The 22,892-nt window shown below is 51.7% G+C and overlaps 1 protein-coding gene across 1 annotated transcript; it reads right to left on the bottom strand.

The window, feature by feature from the left end:
• Nucleotides 1-246: 246 nt before the first annotated feature.
• Nucleotides 247-22,478, bottom strand: CDIP1 (cell death inducing p53 target 1). The gene is made up of 5 exons (XM_060285464.1): nucleotides 22,457-22,478; nucleotides 1,933-2,038; nucleotides 1,643-1,798; nucleotides 634-907; nucleotides 247-512 (listed from the first exon to the last, which is right to left on the bottom strand). Exons 1-5 carry the CDS (start codon nucleotides 22,466-22,468, stop codon nucleotides 401-403), a joined length of 660 nt encoding a protein of 219 aa, XP_060141447.1. The 5' UTR covers nucleotides 22,469-22,478; the 3' UTR covers nucleotides 247-400.
• Between the last annotated feature and the right edge of the window lie 414 nt (nucleotides 22,479-22,892).

Below are 22,892 nucleotides of genomic sequence, written 5' to 3'. Positions count from 1 at the left end.
CAGGTCTAGGGAACCAGCCACTGCTCTGGCTGCTTTTGGTCCCAGGAAGACCCAGGACCGAACCTGTACCTGGTTCAGAAATGCAGGAAGAGACCCCAGCAGGGAGACCATGTGAGATCATTCCCTGCTTATCTTTCTGATCACAAACACCAAGCAAACCAGCAGCACACAAGCTCAGTGCCATCCCCCTGCCACTTGCTGACCCTTGGCCTAAAATCCAACAGAATTTTTGCCAAAAGAGATGCTCAGGGAAGGGCAAGGTGAAGAGGACAAGACTTCCAGGGGACGGACTGGTGGAACAGCTTCCACCCCCAAGTGGGAGCAGGGAAGCGAGCCACTGAGCGCGGGGAGCAAAGCACAGGGGGCCAGACTGACAGTGGGGAGTCCAGTCCCGGGTCCGTTAGCAGAGGCGCTTGTACGTGTAGATGTAGGCTTTGCAGCTGGGGCACGTGTGCGTCACATCCTTGAAGTCGTTGATGAGGCAGGGGATCAAGCAGCAGCCCAGGTCACACCTGAATCGGAGATGGGGAGAGACAGGGAGGCCTGAAGAAAAGGCGCCGAGGGCCGGGGCCTACTCCAGCGTGGTGGTGGGTGGGCTCAGCCTCCCCACCCAGCAAGCGCTATACCACCTACCCCATGAAGCAGCAGAAGAAGCCCAGCACGAAGTTCATCAGGCCAATCTCATAGGAGATCTTGGTGGTGATGGCCTGCTGGCAGTGGGGACACACCGTCTGCACGGGCGCACCCTCAAAGATCTCTCCCTGCAGCACTGTCACTGTGGTGGCAGCCCCTGAAGGGACCAGGACCGTGGCCGTATGGCCTCCAGGGCCAGGGTAAGGCCCTGGCGGGTAGGGCCCTGGTGGGTAGTAGCCCATGGGTGGATGGGGGCCTGGAGGAGGGTAGAAACCTGGAATGACACAGAAGATAGAGCAAAGACAGATCACTGCCTTGCCACCTGCCCCATGTGAGAGGTGAGCACAAAGCCCTGAGGCCCCCAGCACCCAAGGACATAGGGTGAAGCCTTGGGGACCAGGCCCTGGGCCAAAGTAACCATCGACATTCTCCCAACCTTTCCTGCTCCCTGTCCCACAGGGACCAAGACAGAGAAGCTACTTGGCCCAGCCAGATACGGCAGAGAGCTGGGAACAAGGTCTAACCTCTCCTTAATCTTAGCTTGATGCGTTGGCTCCCTTGCCTCTGACACACAGGGGACTGAGCTGTGCTCAAGGACCTTGACCACAGGAGGGAAAGCCTTGTCTCTCATCAGCCTCTCCTCCCCACCAGCATCAGGTCTTGTACTGTGGTGCCAGGGGCCAGCCCACCTGACCAGGGCCCGATTCTCCAGCCTGTGTAGTCTCTGAAGAGCTGCTGGGTGAGCAGGATCCCAGGCCTCCACCATGGACTCAGGTTCCTGGCAGCACCTCCAGGAGCCAGCCCTCCGCTGGCAGGGCCCGGGACACCTCTGGCCCACAGAACCTGCACCATGTTCTAGGGCACCTTCCCATGTCCACCGTCCAGACCCACGATCAGCCCCCCACCCTTAAACACCCACACAGACAGACTACCCGCCCGCAGCAAAGGCTGGCTGGCAACCCAGGTGACATGCTGAGTGCTGGGCTAAGCGGATTCCTTTCCAGCTTACCTGGAGGCATGTAGGTGCTGTCTGCATTCACATGTGGGGGGATGAAGCTAGGCTGGGGCATTGGGTGACCCGGCGGCTCATAGGGTGGGGGGCCAATGTCTGCAGGGGGCAGTGACATGCCCGGTGGGGGCTGCATCACAGCTGGGGAGGTGCGGCCTGGACAGAGAGTGACACAGAGAGACAGGGAGAGGAAGCTCAGATGGCTCCAGCCATCGGCGGAGGGCTGCTCCAGGCACCAGCTCCTAGCAGCTGGAAAGGGCAGGAGACAGCAATGAAGCGCTGAACCCTACCTGGGGTGGGTGGAGCTCCACTTTTCTCCTCCAGAAGGGGGGCTGTGGGGCCCCCAGGGTAAGGAGGGGGCGGCTCATTCGACATCTTTGCTGCTTCTCCTGGACCCTGGAGGACAAACTGAGATGCAAAGTATGCTCCCAGCCCGCCCCCCTCAGCCCCCCACTGCCAGTCAGGCACTGGTCTGTGATGAGGGGCTGCAGCACAAGGTGTGTGGTCATCCTCAGAGCCGCCCCTGCTGAGCCCAAGCACACAGGGCCTCCTGTGGCTCCTGCAGGTGTCCCCTGCCCCGGGGCTCAGCTCACCTTTCACTCCCCTCCCCATAAATCTCCACACTTGTGATGGGCTGGGACCAATTCCTTCGAGAGAGCAGACTGGGCTCCCTGTAGGCCCTGGAGATGCCCCACCATTGCTTAGGTAACCCAGCCCAGAGCCACCATCCTCCAACCTCCAGAAACTACCAGCTTCAGGGGTCACCCACACTTCCTTTGTGAAAGCCAGACAGTGGGGTGGCCCTGGGAAGGGGACAGAACCCAGCAGCTTGGGAACCTAATCTAGGGCTTCTCACAGGGCAGTCTGGTCACTGGTCCTCTCCTCCCCTCCAACTTAGGGAGCACCAGGCTGGCCTCCACGCCAGGGCACTGTGGCCTGCTTGTGGGAGGGGGTCTGGGAGAGTTTTTACCTCCAATCCCAGGTACTCAGAGGAGATAGGCAGGTGAGGCTCCTTCTACTGCCAGCCTGGGCAGACACACAGGGTTCTGGGGAGCTGTTTCAGGGGGAGAACAGGTAGCGCCCTCAGCAGCGGCTGCCCTGGGCACCTGGCCCCACGCAGCCAGACTCCCTCGGCACTGTATGTCTGGTGTCTCCCCCGCTGCCCAGCTCAGCGCCGTCCTGTGTCCCTACCCACTCCTCAGCCCCCCCCTTCCCTTCCCCACGGCTGCTGTCTCCTCAGGGCCACAGCCAGTCCTCTGTCCACTCCCCACCAGGCCCAGAGCAGCCCCCTCATGTCCACATGCCCTGTGGGAAGGAATCAGAACCAAGGGCTTCTCCCCACAGCAGCAGCGCTGTTTTGGTCGGAGAGTGGATGGGGCGAGAAGGAAGGAGGTAGTGTTGGTCATTTCCTTCACAAGGTCCACTGAGCACCTGCTGCCGGGTACTGGGGGAGAAGCAGGGGAAGCAGGCCATCCTCCCGCCCCTGAGTCTGCATTCTGTGTCCTTTAGTAAGACACTTCCTTCACTCTATTCAGCAGCATAAAAGGCTAAAAATTAGTAGCATTTTAAAGTGAGACTCATTTTTTTAAACTGATATAATATGAACTAGAAAAAAAAACAGTATAAAAAATATATACAGTGAAAGCAAGTCTCCTAGTGTAGCTCCCTCCTAGAGCCCATCAGTGTTAAGTTCAGAACGATGTGGGGATGGAGAGCCCCAAACAATCCTGCCAGGGGAGAGGGAGCCTGGAGTCAGTAAGTTTAAATATTAAATTTAACACATTAGTGGCAGGGCCAGAGGAACTGAGTCCAAGCAACAAAAGTGAAAAAAGATACAACTGATTTCATCAAAATTTAAAACTTGTGCTTCTAAGGATACCATCAAGAAAGTGGGAAGACAACCCACACAGTGGAGGAAAATTTTTACAAATAATGTATCTTTTCAGGGACCTGTACCATTTAGAATATATAAAGAACTCTTCTAATTCATTAACAAAAAAGATAACCCAATTTTTTTAAATGGGCAAAAGGATCTGAACATACATTTCTCCAAAGATAAACAAATGCCCAATAAGCACATGAAAAGAACCTGAACATTGTTAGCCAATGCAAATCCAAACTACAAGGTACTATTTCCTACCCACCAGGATGGCTAAAATGAAAAGGACAATAACAAGTATCATGTAGAGAAACTGGAACTCCCCACATTGCTGGTGTAGCCGCTCTGGAAAACAGTCTGGCAGTTCTTCAAAAGGTTAAAATAGAGTTACCACATGACCCAGCAATTCTGCTCCTAGGTATATACCCAAAAGAATTGAAAACTCATGTCCATACAAAAACTAGCACAAGAATGTTCATAGCAGAATTATTCATAACAGCTAAAAAGTGTAAACAACTCAAGTGTCCATCAACTGACAAATGGATAAACAAACTGGATATAAATATATATATATTTCCATGCAGTAGAATAGTAATTCAGCCATGAAAAGAGATGAAGTACTGACACAGCTACAACCTGGATGACCCTTGAAAACATTATGCTCAGTGAAAGAAGCCAGACATAAAGGACCACATATTATATGATTCCGTACATAAAATGTCTGGAACAGGTAAATCCATAGGGGCAGAAAGCAGATTCGTGGTTTCCAGGGGTTTGGGGGGCTGGCCATAGAAGCAATTACAGAGTTCCTTTAGGGATGATGAAAATATTGTAAAACTGTAATGATGGTTGCACAATTCTGTGAATATACTAAAAACCACTGAATTGCACACAATTATTTAAAATATTTTAATTTTTTGGCCATGCCCTGCGGCATGCGGAATCTTAGCTCCCTGGCCAGGGATTGAACCTGTGCCCCCTGCATTGGAAGCATGAAGTCTTAACCACTGGACCACCAGGGAAGTCCCCGAATTGCACACTTTAAATGGGGAAATCGTATGGTATGTGGATTATTCTATGTCAATAAAACCTATTAAACTGAAAGAAAACAAAATTGCCCAACCTTATCACCCTAATGCAGCCAGTCTCTGCATGTCCCTGCCAGTCTGTATGTATAGGCACCTATATTTTTATATAGTTTTGTGACAAAGTTTTAAATCCTTTTAACATTGTGTCACATGTATTTACTCCGTCTTGCAAGACTCCATGACCATAGATTTTAATATTTCCAAAAATGGGCCCATCACTGTTTACATGACCAATCCCTATTAAAGCATTTAGAATGCTCCTTATTTCATAAAAAACTGGAACACCTTTGGCTAATGCTCTTTCCCTTTCTTGGATTATTTCCTTGGGCTAAACCTGTCTGAAGTGAGATTATTAGGTCAAAGGGTATGGACATTTTATGCCTTCTGTGAAGGATGATGCTGATTTACAGTGCAAACTCTGAATACTACTGTTATTATGATTTGTAATGTTAAGATGACACTTGGTTATGTTTACTTCTTTGATCACTAAGAGGGAGGACATCTTCCCAAATGCTTATCAATTATATGCCAGCTCTTGTGAGTTGCTGCTTATAATTATCCTTTGAAGACATGGAGGCCAAGGAAAGACAGGACCTGTCTGAGGTCCCATGGCTTATTAGAGGCTGAGCCAAGCCTAGGACCCTGGTGTGACTCTTCCACCCCCACCTGCAGGTGACTCCTCATAGCACAGGGTCAAGAACAGTAAACAGCAGAGCCTCTAGAGGACGTCACAGAAGGTCCCTGTCCAGGGGCACTGGCTGTGCAAGCTGGGCCTGAGGTCCCTTGCCCAGGCCACTGCCAGTGGCCACAGCCACCCTGATGGGAGAAAAAGGCAGCTTTCCTTAAGGGGCTTGACTCGAGTCTGCAGAAAACTCTAATATGCTGAGTCTGTTAGAACCTGGGCGGGCACCTGCTGCAAACTGCCATGCTCCGCCCATCAGGGATGCCTGTGGGGGTGGCTTACCAGGAAACTGGCGGGTCCTGGGTCGCTAAGCAAGCCGGGAAGAGCTGCACTGTGCTTGGCAAGGCACTTGAGCACCTTTGGGTTTAAGAGGGAGGAACTAGCCCCTCCATGTCTGGGGAGCAGGCACACACACACACTTCAGAGGATGCAGGCGTGGCCTGCCTTGTCACCAAAATCTCTGGATCTAATTCCATCATCTCCTAGAGCGCAAGAATTCACTCTGGAATCCCACCATCATAATGATGGCATAAGCCCTGCACACAGGGCAGAGGCCTCCCCTGGTGTCCAGCAGAACCTAGAGCAGGCACTGCTGCAGGACACTCATTACACTCCAGGCCCTGACCACACCACGGCCCAGCTGCTCCTGTCTCCTCCCCTCCCCTCCACACCCACACCCACGATGCAGCTGCCTTCCTGAACTGTGGCAGAGACTGGGGGGCAGGCCCCTCCAATACGAAAGAGAGGTTTCTGAAAAATGGCTCATGAAGATTTCAGGAATTCAAACCCCAGTTCCCCTGGTGCTTCCCAATATAAAATCAAATGTGTGTGTTCCCACAAAACTGCATTGTCCAAGGTGTAATCAAAAACCTTAAGAATGCAATAATCTTAAAAAAAAAAAAGGCACATGTCCCAAAGAACAGTTTTCCAATAAAAACGCACACTGCTCAAGTTAAGCTACAAGTGCAAGCGTGGAATCTGATATCACAGCCCCGGCAACTTCACTGTTGGGCAGGTGCTGGAGCGTCCGTTAAAAGAGGCTCAGGAAGGGCAGCAAGTTCCCAACAGAGGAGAGGGAGGCCCATGGTCCTGGGAGCTTGATGAAGCCAACGTGCAGCCCCTGAACCCCGAGACAGGCCTCTCAGCCTCCTGTTTAGATATTGTAGCTACAGACTGTGAAGAAACAGAGTTGTCTGAAAGCCGTCACGAGTCTATCATAAACCAAACAGGAGCTCCCAGGGGGCCCAGAGGACGTTACACAGCACACCCCTTTATGCCCTCTGCACTTGGTGGATGCAGAGGTATTACCCAGTCATAGTACTGATAAAATACAGATTCTCTGAGAAGAGAGCTAGAGATCCAGCTGACCGCTTAGCAGCTGGTCAGCCAAGGCGCTGACCCCAGCAGCAAGTGGGTGTAAGGTGCAGAGCAGGGCGCCCAAGACCTGGGAGCTGACTCTACTCTGCCACAAGCTTCATGGATTTCCTATTTAAGGAGCCTTAAATTCCTGCTTACCTGATTTCTGGCAGTTTTGGGGATGCTGGGGAATTTCCACTTCACCCTGGATGAAAGCGAAGTGCCGCTGCCCCAGCCCTGACGGCTCCTACTTTAGAAGCCACCGGCCTTGGGAGACAGAGCACTTTCGAAAAGCTGAAGTCTGGGCTGGAACTAAGCAGGAGCTGGAAATGTGTGCACGGCAGAGGCTGGATTCCTAGGGCACCTGTCACGGGGCCTCGAAGATGGAACTGACAAAGGAGATCAGTGTCCCCTCCACTGCATTTTCAGGTTGAGGCCTAGCCTGAAAGGAATGTCCTGACTATGGCCACAGGGCAGGGAGGCAGCGTGGGACGCGTGGCTGGCAAGCTGAGAAGGCGCTGTTGGGACTCTGATCCACGCCCTGAGCCCACAGCTTCCTCAGGAGCCGAGGACGGACCAAGGGACAAGGGGGTGTCCAGAAGCTCTGGGACCATCATCCCCTACATGGGAGAGAGGAGAGGGAGGGCCTGCCTGCACCCTGTTCCACCAGGGGATGGAATGGGGCCACTTAAAAGCCACATCTGGCCTCTGCCCCCACAACCAACACAGCCTAGCACCCCCTGTGCTCTTATGTAGGAGGGAATTATTCCGGTCACCCTAAAGTGAGATGAAGCCTGTCTCCACGTCTGTCTGTCTGTCTTTGGACCCACTCCCTGCTGCAATCTCATCTCACCTTCCCCAGAGCAGCAGGCACTGGGCCTCTGGGGTAGGACACAGGGCCGGGCACTTTCTGCAAAGCCAGGTCTCCCCATGTTCCCTAGTGGAGTTAAAAGCACAAGGCCTCCCAGCCCTGGGAAACGGCTCTGGTGTTCTGCTCTGCTCCCAGCTACTCACTGTGCCCCGTGGAGAGCGCTGCTGTTGATCCAGGGCCAGAGCCTGGCCAACTGGCAGCAGCCTGAGGTGGCCCAGGTGGCTCCTCGGGGGAGCTGGGAGGGCCTGGGCCCGGGCCAGCAGGATACACCCCTCACTGGCTCAGCCGCTGCTGCAAACTCCATTCTGCAGTCAGTCTAAGCTGTCCTGCACACCACCATGGGGGTGCCAACCCTGTCCCCGGTCCCCCCACCCCAGACAGTCTCTGCTGAGGAAACATACCCACACTGCCTTCTGGAGGAGGACTGGGAGGGCAGTGTGGAGCTGAGACGCATCTGTACATGAGTGCAGGTTCCTGGAGGACTGAGGACAGATGTGGGGGACGAGACAGAGATGAAGGGAGAGGACGCACCCAGAAGGAGGACTTTCTGACATCAGTTTTCCCCCAGGGTCTGCTAGAGCAGCGGTTCTCAAACTTTTTGGTCTCACAACCACTTTACACTCAATTATTGAGGACTCCAAAAAGATTGTGTGAGTTATATATAGCAATACTTACCTTACTAGAAATAAAAAATAAGGAATTGTTAAAAGTATTTATTCATTAAAAAGATTACTTATTACATGTTAACATAAATAAAATTTTAAAATAACTACTTTCCAAAACAAATTTAATAAGAAGATGGACATTGTTTTACATTTTTGCAAACCCTTTAGAAGTCTGGCTTATCGTTAAAAAGTCTACAAATAACAAATGCTAGAGAGGATGTGGAGAAAAGGGAGCCCTCCTACACTGCTGGTGGGAATGTAAACTGGTGCAGCCACTATGGAAAATAATACGGAGGTTCCTCAAAAAAACAAAAAATAGAGCTGCCATATGATCCAGCAATTCCATTCCTGGGTATGTACCTGGACAAAACTATAATTCAAAACAATACATGCACGCCTATGTTCATAGCACTATTCACAACAGCCAAGACATGGAAACAACCTAAATGTCCATCAGCAGATGAATGGATAAAGAAGATGTGGTACATATACACAATGGAATATTACTCAGCCATAAAAAAGAATGAGGGACTTCCCTGGTGGCGCAGTGGTTAAGAACCTGCCTGCCAATGCAGGGTACACAGGTTCGAGCCCTGGTCCGGGAAGATCGCACATGCCACGGAGCAACTAAGCCTGCGTGCCACAACTACTGAGCCTGCGCTCTAGAGCCTGCAAGCCACGACTACTGAGCCCACGTGCCACACTACTGAAGCCTGCACACCTAGAGCTTGTGCTCTGCAAGAAGAGAAGCCACCACAATGAGAAGCCCATGCACCACAATGAAGAGTAGTCCCCACTCGCCACAACTAGAGAAAGCCTGTGCACAGCAACGAAGTCCCAATGCAGCCAAAAATAAATAAAATTTTTTAAAAAATAAAATAATGCCATTTGCAGCAACATGGAGGGACCTAGAGATTATCATACTAAGTCAAATAGAAAGACAAACACTATATGATATCAATTATATGTGGAACCTAAAATATGACACAAATGAACTTACCTATGAAACACAGACTCATAGACATAGAGAACACTTGTGGTTGCCAAGCAGGGTGGGGGCGGGGGTGGGGAGGGAAGGACTGAGAGTTTGGGATTAGCAGATGCAAACTATTATATAAAGGATGGATCAACAACAAGGTCCTGCTGTATGGCATGGGGAACTATATTCAATATCCTGTCATAAACCATAATAGAAAAGAATATGAAAAAGAATTAATATATATGTATAACTGAAACTGTTGTATAGCAGAAATTAACACAACATTGTAAATCAACTATACTTCAATAAAATAAAAAAGTCTGGCTTAAGAGAAGGCAGCTGGATGCTCATATCTTCTTCTCCATCCAATTTGTTGTGATGTTTTGGTTAAAGTATGAGAAAATCCAGCCTCCCACAGTAAGCAGCTGGAAAAGGGAAAGGTATCTGAATAGTCTTCTCAGATAATTGTGGATATTCTTCAACACTACACCCAAACCTGACAGGTGGTAGTAGCTTCTTAAAGGTTAGTTGCAATATGGAATCTGAATCTTTAACAACAAATTTTTCCTATTATATTGAAAATCATTGGGCTACCTTGTATTTGGAATGGACCTTTTACACATGCCCCGTTTTATAACAGCATGCATGGGTCATTTGGAAAATAATGGTCCACGATTATGATATGAGCCCTGATTATGTAGATCTAGCAATGTTAACACATCTCATTATAAGATATGCCTCCCTCCAAAAAATCACATTGTTACTATCACCACCAACCCCATCAGAAAAGTCTTTAACTACTGGGAAGCTGTCAACCTCACGGTGGCAGATACAAGTTTTCCAAAATTCTGACATTTTCACTTGAAAGCTCAAATTTTATCATTGGAAACAGTAACAAATTTATCATTGGCAACTTATACAAAAATAAAAGGTCAGTTGTTTTCCTTGAATTAGCAGGCTCACTTTGTTCATTTTCAAGAAAATGTCTGCTAAATCCCTAAGTCTGAATAACCATAGTCTGTGTGTCAGTTGTTGTTTTAAATAAATATGGAGCTCCATGAAAACGCTAGTCAGCTCACAGCTCAAACAGCTGCACACATGCTTCCCCTTGAGGTCTCCAGCATGCTTCATGTGCGTCCTTTCATCACAACACAAAACATTAAAAAAATGTGTACTCAAAGGTCCAGATAATAAACTCAATAATTTTTACTGCTTTTTCTTAAATGAAACTGGCGTGAACACAACCACAACAATGACTAGCACAGCTGGGTGCCACGCCTCGAGCAGAGCTAAGTCCTGCTACTGTTGCACCGCCAATGCTAATGCCAACACAATGAAAAAGGCAATATAACCAATAACGTCTTGGTGTCCTTATAAACATAGTTCTGACCTTCAGCCCCTGGAAGGTCTCAGGAAGCCTCCAGGAGACTGCACGTCACCTTTTGAGAGCTGCCGGGCTAGAGGAACCCCCACGCCGGTAAGAGGGTACCTGCAGGCAGAGCAGGGTCAGGGCCAGAGGGACCAAGAGTCCCAGGACCGAGAGTGGACTGCGCCGGTGAGTCTCTGAGCTGGCTGTTTGTCACACTGAGGCCCCACCCCAGGAACATGCTTGCTGCAACGTGCAAGGCTTTAAGGAGGCATCAGACTAGTTCAGACTCAGCTCCACCACTTTCCAGCTGTGTGACCTCACTGAGCCTCAGTTTCTTGTTTGTAAATGGGGATAATCATGCCTACCTCTCAGGGTTGGAGCTAGTTTTATAATAAACAGCATAATAAGCAAAACACCCAGAGCAGTAGCTTATGGGAAGGAAAACAAAACAGGCACTGATGCCTCTGCTATGGCAGCTTCTGCTCCCACAGGAGCGGGGATCCTGGTGTGCATTCCCCAAGGATCCCGGGGTACTCGTAATCAAGCCCAGCCTGAGCGGCTCAGCCCAGAAGAGGTCACTGCGGCATGGCCAAGTGGCGGCCAACTGCTCTGTGAGCCCCTAAGACAAGTTCTAGAAAGGAAGAGATACCAGCAATCATTCTAAAGGGCCATCGCTCCTTCCAGCCGACTGCCCTGGAGCTCCATGGGCTACAATGCCCCGGGAAGGGCACTCTGCCCAGACCCTGGCATCCACCCGAGACCCTAGTGGCAGCAACTGCAGGGCTGAGTTTCCCACAGCCGGGCTGGCCTGCCCACTGCCTCCCGCCAGAGGAACTCACCCCCCACCCTCCGGCAGCCATTGCACCAGGATGCCAGCTGGCCTCAGAGGGGCTCCTCTGTCCCCAGGAGGCAGGTTCCAGGCATCTGGCCAGAGGGGGCTTTGGGCTTTGCTGGGGAAACTGAAAGGCAGCTTTCCGCCTTGCCCACAGCCTTGCATCTGCTGAACCAAGGAGGTGCCCACTGCTCCGCGAAGGGTGGAGGCCCGGGGTGAAAGCCAAGTGCCCTGGGGGGGGTCCCCTAGGGCCCACCCAGAGGATGGGGGAAGGGGAGCACACTCAGCCCCTGCTGAGCAAGGGGGCCTGGCCCACATCGTCCACACCCCGCCTGCCCACTGTAGAGGCTGCGTGGACCATGAAGGACCAGGCAGCATGAGGCGTCCCTGTGGCTGGGGGCTTATTCACCAGGGATGGCCACTGACTCCCTGGGCGACGCCACGTACCGTCCTGTTCTCCCAAGTTCCCAGGGGTGGGCTTAAGGACAGTCTGTTTGGTGGCCACTTAACAGAGGCCCTTGGAGGGGGACGGCCCTTCCTCTGGGAATAACCAACCGTCTGTTGGTGCTGATCATTGTGTAGCACCTACTTTGCGCTGGGCACAGGCTGGGAAGTGTCAGGGAGTGAGCGGCTCGGTCCCTGCCTTCCAGAAGCTCACAACTGAGTGGGGGAGACAGGAGTCAAATACACACCAGAAACACCAAACCTAAGTACACAGTGAAACCAGTGGTGTACAAGAAAGTACGGAAAGATCAGACCCGTTCCGGGGGTCAGGGAGCAACTCTCCAAGTAAGCCGGGGGGAGGAGGTGGGGTCAATGAGACTAGCAGGCAAAGGATAGGACGGGACAGTGGCAGGACAGTGAGTCACAAGGCCTCAGGAAGGAGGCTGCGCCCGGTGTGGGTGGCCAGACAGCAGCCTGGAGCCATCGAGCCTCAGGACTGTTTCAGAGGTAGGAGGTGCAGGGGCTGCCCTGCAGCGCAGACCTCAGATCCCCACAGAGGACCTGGGCCAGTAGGCAGGATAAGGACCTCAGGCCACGCAGCCCACAGCAGCACCCCGGCCCTTCTCCTCTGAGCAGCCACCCCCTACCCCATGCACCACCCCCTCAACTCAGCCTTCAGGAACAAAGACACTGACTTCCTTTCTAGACCGGCAGTAAAATTTGAAGAGCACCACCGATGGATTGTATGACCCTATATAATCTCTCCACGCCTCAGTTTCCCCACCTGGACCACAGAACTCCCTTTTTATTCAGGGCAGCAGTATCTTTGCTAAGATGTTCTCAGCCCTTCTTACAGTCATGTGACCATGTGGCTAAGTTCTGGCGAATGAGTCACAGTAGAGTGACATATGTTCTTGCTGGAAGGTGCTAAAAGGGAGCCACCTCAGCAGGGAGATGGAGCCCATGTCCTCAGGCCCTCCTCCTGCCTGCTGCCAGGAAGATGGATGTGACAGCCCTAGCAGCCATGCTTGACCACGAGGTGACCTTGGGAATGGAAGCCATGCTAAGGACAACTGAAGGTGCCCAGGCCCTGGATGACCATGGAGATACCATTCCAGCACTGAATGGACCACTTCTCTCACCTATCTTGTAGTGAGAGAGAAACAAACTAACTTGTTTTCCCTGGGGTTACTGTGAGTTTCCTAGTAAATGCAGCCAGACCTCAATATCAAAGAGAAACAGAGAAGCTAGTTTTCCAGTAATTCTCAAATCCAAGGTAGCCAGAATCTACTTGTGATTGGTAAATTTCCAGTTAGTTATTAACAAGAAAGGAAAACAAGTACCATTAAAAATAAATAGTGCTCCTTGGGCCTGAAGGTATGTAAACAAGTGGTCCATCATTGAAAAGCTCCCATTAGGACTTCCCCATGCCTTGGCTTCCTCTAGCTCACAATGCCTTGCCGAGCAGGCCCATAGGAGGCCAAGTTCAGCCCTGGCAGACTGGAAATCCTGAACTCAGCCCCTTTTCCATTGTCCTTAAAGATGCAGGCAGGACAAGAAAGACAATCCCTCCCTCAGATAGCATCACTGGTGGCTGCAAACCATTTATTTTAACGCTCGAACCTGGGTGTTATCTGATGCCTTGGGAATTCTGAACACTTCAAAACAAGCTAAAGACATGGAAAGGACCAGAAAGTAGATCTGGTTCTCCCATCTGGCTGCTCTCCTCCCACCCAGCCCTACACTCTTCTCCCTGATGAGTATCATGGCTCAACAGAGCTGATACATCAGCCTAAGCCAATGGCCCCAAATACCACAGCCTACGCCCTTCCCCAGGGAGGCTTGAGTCCTAATGTCACAGGCCAAGCAGGAAGGGCAGACTCCTCACCTGCTGGCACCCAGGCACTAGGTCCCACCCATCTGGCCACCTAATGTTCCAGAGTCTCAGTTTTCTCATCTGTGAAATGGCAGCAGCCGTCCTTGACCCACCGAGTTGTGATGAGGCGTAAATGAGGTCATGGATGAAGAGCACGCAGCTCAGAGCCTGTCACATAATGTTCAATAAGCACAAATCATGGTTTGCATAAATACAAATAGCTGTATTTATGGAGACGCAAGCAGAGTGTGGGAAAAGGAAGTATACAATAAAACAGAAAAGAGAATACATTGGTTGCTCTTAATCAGAAGCAAAATCAAAAGGCAGACAGGACTCAAAGAATGGTTCTAAGCTAAAAAGTAGTAAGGCTTCTAGGAACTGTGATGATGATGACAATCATAAATGCACAATTTACATCATGCTGAATTCTGTTCAGAGCCGTGGCAAACCACTCTGACTCCCCGTGACAGAGGCAAGGGCACCTGGGCCACAGCAGAGTGGGTTCATGCAACTTTTCTGGAGGACAATCTCACTCCTGTACATTCTTTTTAACACATTAATTCCATTTCGAGGCATTTATCCTAGAAATAAACGAACACATGAGCAAAGGTTCACATGTAAAAATGTTTCTGTATATCAACATTTTGATGTTCAACCAAAGGGACTAGTTACCCATCTGGTTAACCTATACCACGTAACTATATTCACTCCCTCAAAATGATGTGGATCTACCTTTATTGACATAGGAAGATGGACTTGATAGAGCACCACGTAGCATGTACAGTGCGATCCCTTCTCAGAGAGACGTGTGTATTTACATGTAGATTACACACCAAATGTTAAGGGTGTTTTTTTCTGGATAGTGAGATTTTGGATGATTTGTTTACACACACACACACAGACACACATATAGAGAAACTTTTTATTTCTGTGTAGTTTCTAGTTTTTATAGAGTAGGCAGCTCCTTTGGTTGGTTCCTTCCTCAAAATGCTCACTATAAGTGTGTTATATTTATGTATATTCCTCCTCAGTCCAGAAAAGGTGTCTCTGACCATAATCTAGTTCTGTCTGTAGGGAAAGAAATGCTCCAAGGAGCAAACCCAAGGACTGGGCTGTTCCCCTCTCATGAGTTGGAGTGGTCTTTGCTTCAGTTTTGTAGGAATTTGGTAACACAAGTCAGTTCTCTATACCAAGTCACTTCCCAGTGCTCCAGTAAAATTGAGGGTCTAGACCTGTGAAGCTGGGACATAAACGCCATCCAAGGTAGTTCTAGCCTCAGAGACCCTGCCTGGAGAGCCAGCAGGAAGTCACCTGGCAGAGGAGGCAGGTGAGAAAATCCCAATAGACACATGACAGAACTGAGACTGACAGCATCACAGGGCTTGACCGAGGTCACTAGCTGGAGCTGGCGCTGGGAACACAGGTCTCCTCCTGCCCTCTGAGCCGCCTCCCAGATAGGACCAAGCTCAGGAGCTTGGATTCTGCATGTTTTACCGTTGACACAGAAGAAGGAAGTACAGACAGGAGGGGGATGAGGAGCAAAGGGCAGAAAACAGATGCAGCTGCAACCACAAGTGGATAAACAAGTCATCTGCACCTGCTGGACAGGCAGGGCTTGGTAACCAGAAGGCTGACTAATTTTAGAAATGCAATGAATCTAAAGAACCATCCCTTAGGCAATCAAAGTGGAACCCTGAAAAGAAAAAGTCCTTAACTCTGCCTTTGTTGAGCTGACACAAAATGGAAGGCAGCTATGCTCACCACTACACCACCTACGCGAGCTGACACAAATGGGCAGTCTTTGGATCGACTCTACTTTAACTGGTTATCTGAGATCAAGATACACCATCTTGATCCAGGAAAAAGCTCTAGGGCCTTAAGTGCAGCCAAGCCACGTGGCCACTACAAGGTCCCCATTCAGCTGTAAGAGTCTTATTTTGGACACAAAGGCCTGCTGGCCTTGCTGGCCCAGGAGAGGAACTCAGCCTGCAGCTGAGCCTTGCCCAATTCCCCCATTCCGTTGGCGGTGGGGGAACCGCTATGCTCCCAAGAGAATGGCTTTGCCTTTCTGCCCTCATGAACTCCGAGTCCCGTAGGTACTGCTCATTTTCCGTGAGCACAAGGAGGGAGCGCCTCTGCATCATTTAAGTCCCTCCTGTTGCAGGCAGTGTCTCAATTCTTTTACACTAAGCACTGCTGGGTGAAGAACAGCAGCTGCAGTCAGTCCAGCGTGGCACGCTTCTAGAGGTCACTTGGATGGAATCAGTGAAAAGAAAGAAGCCCAAAGCCAGCAGACACCTAGCAGACCAGTAATTATTCCTGGGGTAGGACCTCACAATTGCAATGCTTAGATGTGCCGTAAACACCCTGTGAAGGGGCACACGGTAAGAAGCTGCATACAGAACTGACGAAAAAACCCAAGAACACACAACAGCACAGGGATACTCTCCAGCGGAAACGCCCCTACGTGTAGCAAGGGGCACTCACACGACTGGCACTGACAATCCAGAGGAGCTAGCGTCCAGGACAAGGACACGATGTCCACAAAGGTGAAGGGGAAGAGCCGGAAAAGTGCCCTGGGAAACCTGAGTGGGGAACAAATCTAATCAGCATGTGAAATTACACTCCATGAAACAGTATATGGAAGTTGAACTAAATTCATATCACTCTAAATGGACATCTGACCCAAAGAGCTGGCTTGTGCCATTTGGGACAGAATTATTTTGGATCTTCTCTTTGAGGAAATGAGAGCTCACGCTGTATCTGGGGTTGCCTTATTTTCGGCCATGTGCGTATTTCTCTATGTTTCATACATCTAGAGGCCACCTTTCAGGCCACAAGTGTCTCTAGTGATCACCAAGTCCAAGGTCTCAGCTGACATACGTTTGGTCTTCAGACATTACTAAGCACCCATGAAGGCAGGCCTGGGCGCGGTGCTGCATTTAACAGTGGGCAAGATGGCCGCGCCTGCCCTCCGGCTGCTCCCTGACGGGGAGCCTGGCCCAGCTGCTCAGACAAGAGTCAAGTCTCAAACCAGTGCTCCTTCCCACTGCAGCTGGCTCAGCCCCATCTCTTATCTCACACATTTTCCAAAATGTTTCTCAAAATTTTGCTTAAGCAGAATCTTGAACACCCAACAAAGTGCTTCACACAGTGGAATTCCATTGTGTGAGCATACATGGATTTCACTGCACCCAGGACAAAAGGAGAAACAAGTGAAGTGAGCTGACCAGTCCCTCCCTTTCTCCTGGAACAGAAGGAGGGCTCCTGCATGCCTCCCCTGGTGCCACCCAAGGCCTCCACAGGGCACCAGGACCGGAGGCCTCTGCCCTGCTGGCTGACTGCAGTCCTGACCACTGCACATTCACTAGGGAATTCAACTCTATGCAGATCTGTGTTCCCCACTCCAGGGAGGATGGAGCACACACAGACCACGGGCCCTACACCTCAAGGCTTTACCAGCCAGTAGAGAGATGGGACAGCTGAAGGGCAGACACATACATGATTTTATTCAACACACAAACAGCCAGCACGCATCTAGGCCCTGAAGATGGGGGAAACAGTTTTCATGTCACAATCCAGTGGGAGAGGGGCTGTAAAACACAGAAACTAGTAAAATACATTGTATGTCAGCTAGTGAGGCGTACCACGGAGGAAGGAGGAGCAGGGAAGCGAGGGCTTCTCTGAGTGGGGAACCTTCAGGCAAAAACAGGACGGAGGTGAGGCGAGAGCCACGAGCCATGTACACGGCTGGGGAAAGGCCCTGGGGAAGTGCAGTCCCGCGCAGAGGCCTGGAACATGTCCACACGCCCGTGGCTGGGCAGGCAGCTGGGCAGAGTTGGGGCAGGAGTGAGATGGAGGGCTTCCCGTGCTGTGCCTGGGCACTAACGTGGGTCCCCAAGAGTCCTGAACCCTACAGTGCTTGGCCCCCACCTCCGGCGGGCACAGGTTCTTTTTGGCCAGTGTGACTGGGACCACAGAGAAATGGGCCCCCGTGTGGCCCCCATACTCCCCAGGCAAAGCAGGTAGACAGGTGACCCGAGCTCACCTAAGCTTGCCTCCATGGGGACAGAAACGGAGGCCTGCCCCGAGTGCCAGAGCTGAGAAGTGGTCACGTGAGCAACACAGAATTCCTCTAGCTCTGGGATTAGCCAATTTTATTCAGCAGAGCCATCACTACCCAAGTTTGTTTGCTTATTCTTTCTTTCAAGTGACTACCTGTTCGAAAAGACTTGATTCCTGACTCTTTAATTCAGCCAACATTTCATAGGCCCTCTATAGAGGCCACTCACCTCCCTGGTCCCTGCCCTCAGGCAGCTGCAGATCCAGCTGGAAAGCCAGCTCACACTTGAAAAAATTTTGCAAAAGATACTCAGCAAAACCCAAATGAGAATATGTGACAGCAGGTGCTCCAGGTGAGAGAGGGGGCGGTCTGTGGGTGGGGGCCCTGGGAAGGCTTCAGGGACCAGGTGGGCCCTAGGTAGGCCCTGCAAGGAGGTGGGCAGGGGTTCCAGGACTGGAGCAAGAGTCACTAGGAGAAAGGGGGAAAGAACTGTGGTCAAAGGCCCAGCCTCCCCAGGCAGACTGGCAGCTCCCAGAGGGCAGGGGTGGTGTTTGGGGCCAGTCTCTCCACAGCCCCAGGCAGTACATCAAATATCAGCTGACCAGTTGGATGATAACACAGCCTGGCTGATACTCCCTGGCAGGAGCTCTGTCCCCCAGCCCACAGGTCCTGCTTCAGTTAGCAGTACCCCTGTCCCCAAGATGGACGTCTGAGAGATGTTCCAGAATTGTCTCTGCCCCTTAAAACCTGACCTGTCAGCAAGCCTTGCGAATGCCATGGTTCCCAAAGCTCTCAGAACTCATCTACTGGTCAAGGTTCAAGGTCAAGGTTTACTGGTCAAGGTTCAAGGGGAAAAGTCTGGACTTGGCCGTGTGTTCCAGATCTCTCTACCCAAGAGTGTAACTCGCCCTTTCCCAAACAAACCAAATCCCGCCCCAACCAAAGAACCTTTCCACCGACCCTTCCTTCAGCCTCCAAACCCTCTTTCCAGAAGATGGAGCCTCTCCTGTAATTCCCTGTGGTGGGGATCCTCTGTCCCTCACTCTTGTCACCTCACTGGAGAACACTGGGACTCTCCCCCTCATTTTCCTGGGACCCAGCTCAGTCCCTGGCACAGGTGTGTTGAATAAGCAGGTCGGTGAGGGAAGGCTTCCCATGCTGTCCCTAACCCGCAGCCACTGGCCCAGAACACAGCCTCAGCCGAGCAGCAGTGTGCGGGCTTCCCGATGAGAGTGCCAAAAATCCAGACAAGGAGAGAAACCCTTTCTTGAGTCACTGTCGAGTCCAGGGAGCAGTTTGCACAAGGGGGCCGGGGAGCCCCCATTTCCCTTCAACCCTGCTGTCTCAGGAGAGCTGGGTTTGGGGCTCTGCTCTGCCATTATTTGGCAACCCTGGACACGTCATTTGGTATTCTGGCTGCTTCCTCAGCCGTGAGACTCAGAGGTGCCTGAGCTGCATCTGCAGAGCTGACACTGCATGCAATGACAAAACACAGGTGAGAGTTCTGTCCGGTGGGAACAAAGCACATACAAAAGGCACACACTGCAGACAAAACTTCATTCCCTGCTGTTTCCCCAACTTGTAAGACTATTGCTCTTAATGTTAATTAGAACTGTGACAACCGTTTCACGTCTTCCTGAAGTAATAACAGGTTAGAATTCTCCTCAAGCTCCACCCAGGGAGACCCTTCCGCCATTCCCTACCTACTTCCACCTTTCCTGGCCTCTGTTTCTCCTTGAAGGAAAAGCACAGACACTGAAACAGATCTGAGTTTTAGACTGAATCAACACTTATTGAACACATTATGTATCCAGCACCTTCACAATTTTTACTGGACACCTCCTCGTGGTAAGAATTGATGGTCTGGATCACCCAGCGGACAGACCACGCAGGAGCTCACAGCACCCACAGATCAGGAGTACCAAAAAGGTGATGAGAAATGTTTTCTAGAAAAATGATCAAACATTACCAAAAACACATCACAACTGCTTTCATGGAAAGAATCAGAACGTCATTGGCCTTCCTTACCCTGCACTGCATGGTTTCGTGCTGTCTTCCGTCTAATATTAGGGGCCCCTAATCTTCTCAGTGCTTACAGCAGAGACAGACCTTCATCTGGGTGTTGCTCCTCACCTACCACAGATGCAGCAATTGAGGGTCTGGAAGGGCAAATGACTTGTCACACAGCTTGGAAGCGACAAAAAGGCCTCTAGCGTGGTCTGCAGGGCCCTCTCAGGGCAAGAGGCTCTGCCTGCCACAGGTCCCAGGCCAGGTGCCCCCTGTCCCCTGCAGCACTAAGTTGCACTGCAGCCTCTACCACCTCCAGGGGAGATGTGTCTGGGAGAGTCCTGACTATGCAGAGAAGAGAGAACGAAGACCTTTGTGGGATCCTAGAAACTGGCACATTTCCATTCTGTGCACTGCACTTCCAAGTCCCTTTGTGGGGCACAATAAGCCTCATGCCACCACTGCCAGCCTGGCTCTCCTCCTCTCTCCTCCCCACTAAGGGCCGAGCTCCCACTGCATGCTGCTTTCTCACTGGCACAACTGCCTTCCTCCTTGTAAGGGTAGAGACATCAATATAAGATGCCATGACTTTAACTGCCACACTTCCCTGACTGTGTCCTATATGAGTACAAATACGTTCGTGCCCTTTGAATAGTGTTTCTGAAAGTGGAGACGAATTTTCACAGGACCTGTCTCTTCGCTCCCTTTCAGACCACTGAAGAGGGTCAGGGTTGGTATCTCTGGCTATGGAATAAAGTACCTGGGCCCAAGGGACTCAGAGCTTGTTCACTGGGCTAGGAAGCCCTGTGCCCCTAGGGCTTTAGAAAACACACCAAACCAGCAGATTCAAACCGGGAAAGCTTATAGTGTAAAGAGGAGGAATGGCTTGCAAGCTGACGACTTACATCAGTCCCTGCCAACGCAATATGTGGGGCGACCTGGCCATCGGGACACATCCCATCAGTTCCCCCTCAAAACAATTTTGTTCCCTGAAGTATCATTCTATGTCACACAGTCCATGTTTTTACTCTTAGGGTGATTCTAGAACCATGGCCTGCTGTTTTCAAATCTTTGCAAGAGCACATATAAAGCTCTTTCTTGGTTCCAGAGGCCCATCCTATAGAAAAACCTCCAAAGTCCTCAGCTCCTCAGGGATGAGAGACAGAGAGAATGACTCTCAAATATGCAGTCAGTTAAAAAACAAGAATTCTAAGACTAATTAATAATATGCATGTTTAACTATTTAGGGGGGGATAGACCGATATCTGCAACTTACTCTGACACACATAAAAACAAAATAATCAGATGGACTGCTGGATGGTTAGATTTGTGATAAAGTACAATAAAAATGTTGGACTTTCCAGGTGGCATTCACTGTAGAATTTCTTCAACTTTCCTGTACGTTTGAAACTTTTCATAATTAAACGTTTGGCAGAGGGCAAGGCAGAGCTGGCGTGCCTCTCCCCACCAGACTCTTAGATCAGCCCTGAGGGAAGAAACAAAGCACGGAGGAGCAAGGTCACACTTGCTAGGCACTGCCCTGCCCAGCAGCCCACAGGACACACACGAAACTGGTATAAACGCTATGCTCAAGGTCTTCCATCCTCCTCACACTAAGACCAAGGTTCTCAACCCCAAATGAGCCCGAGAATTATCTGTGGAACTTATTAAGTAAACTCCTGGGGCACATCTCATAACTGCTACATCTGAACCTCTGGGGGTGGGTCCCCGGAATCGGCCCTTTTAACGAGGGCCCCGATGTCTCTGATGCAGAGGATCTTAGGCCCATACTGGAGAAACTTATAGCCTCTTGCTCCTTACCTGACACCTGTTGAAAGGCCTCCTGGGAACATTTAGAGGAAAGCAAAAACACGCATACCCTTAAATAAGTCAAGTGCCCAAACCCGGGCTCGCATGACGCCGTGAGTTCAACTACACCAAAGTCCTCGATGGTATGAGGTTGGGCCCAAAGATAGGCCAGGTCACTGCCTCCAACCCCGGCACCGGCGTGTGCGGTCGAGAGCGGGCGCAGAGATTTACAGATGTAGGCAAACCAGGGCGGGCGGGGGAGGGAGAGCCGCGCGGGGCCCGCCTGGCCTGCCAAGGTCACCACGGAGCTCAGCAGAAGCTTCTTTGTCGCCGGGACCCTCCTCCCGACCCCCCCCCTTGAGGAAACAGCTCCTGCGGAAAACCAGGGATGGTACTTCCCCAACCTTCCCTGCAGAGGATGTGGGAGGCGTGATAGCGGGATCCGAGGAGCGGACCGTCGGCCCTCGGGGCACCGAGCACGCCGCCTGCCGAAGCCTGGCTAAGCTGTCACCGCAGCCCCGCGGGTGGCCGGCCAACCCAGCGACGGTACGACGTCAAAACCCCAAGGCTGCTCTGGATCGCATCAGCATCCTGGGAGGAGGCGACCGGCCCGCTGCGCCGCCCCCGTGGTCCCTTTACCTCGAGAAGCCACCAGCCCAAGGCCGAGCGAACGCCGAGACAGCCCGGGTCCAAGCGCTCGGAGGACAAGACCCTCAGCCCCGCGGGGCTTTGCGCGCACACCCCCCCCCATCCGCCCAAACGCCTCTGGGAGATGTAGTCCGTCCGGGTGCCCGAAACGCGCTCCGCGGGCCAGCGGGACCACAGTGCCCGGCGTGCACCGCGCGGGCGCCGCAGGCGGGGGCAGGGAGGGGACTGCGCGGTACGAGGTCTCACCAGTCCCCGCATTGGCCGCGAGTACCCAGCCCTGCTCCCAGGAGTCTCCGCGGGAAGCCGTCTAGAATGGTCGAGGCGACTCACCGTCGCCGCGGCGGCCGCGGCGGCCGCAGCCGCAAGAACAGCCGCCTCCGCAGCTCGCAGTGGCGCGTCTGTCAGAAGGAGGCGGGTAGACTTTGGAGCAGGGCCGAGGCCCGTGGCGTCACAGCGAGGGGTGGAACCATGCGGTCAGAGGCGGGGCCATGAGGTCAGTGCAGGGGCGGGGCCTCGAGGCGGCACGTGACTAGCCCGGGTGACTTCACGAGAGCCCTTCGGGCCACGCGAGGCACGTGACAGGGCGTGGGGTCTTTGTCAGGTGAGGGAGCAATCAAGGGAGGCCCTGCTAGGTCTCCCTCCCGGCTCGCCAGACCCCGGGTATCCACCAGAGCTAGGCGCA

This window comes from Globicephala melas, chromosome 15 (assembly GCF_963455315.2).
Source record: "Globicephala melas chromosome 15, mGloMel1.2, whole genome shotgun sequence".
Lineage (NCBI taxonomy): Eukaryota > Metazoa > Chordata > Mammalia > Artiodactyla > Delphinidae > Globicephala > Globicephala melas.
Note: the sequence above shows the minus strand (reverse complement) of the source record. Positions and strands in the feature narration are given on the sequence as shown.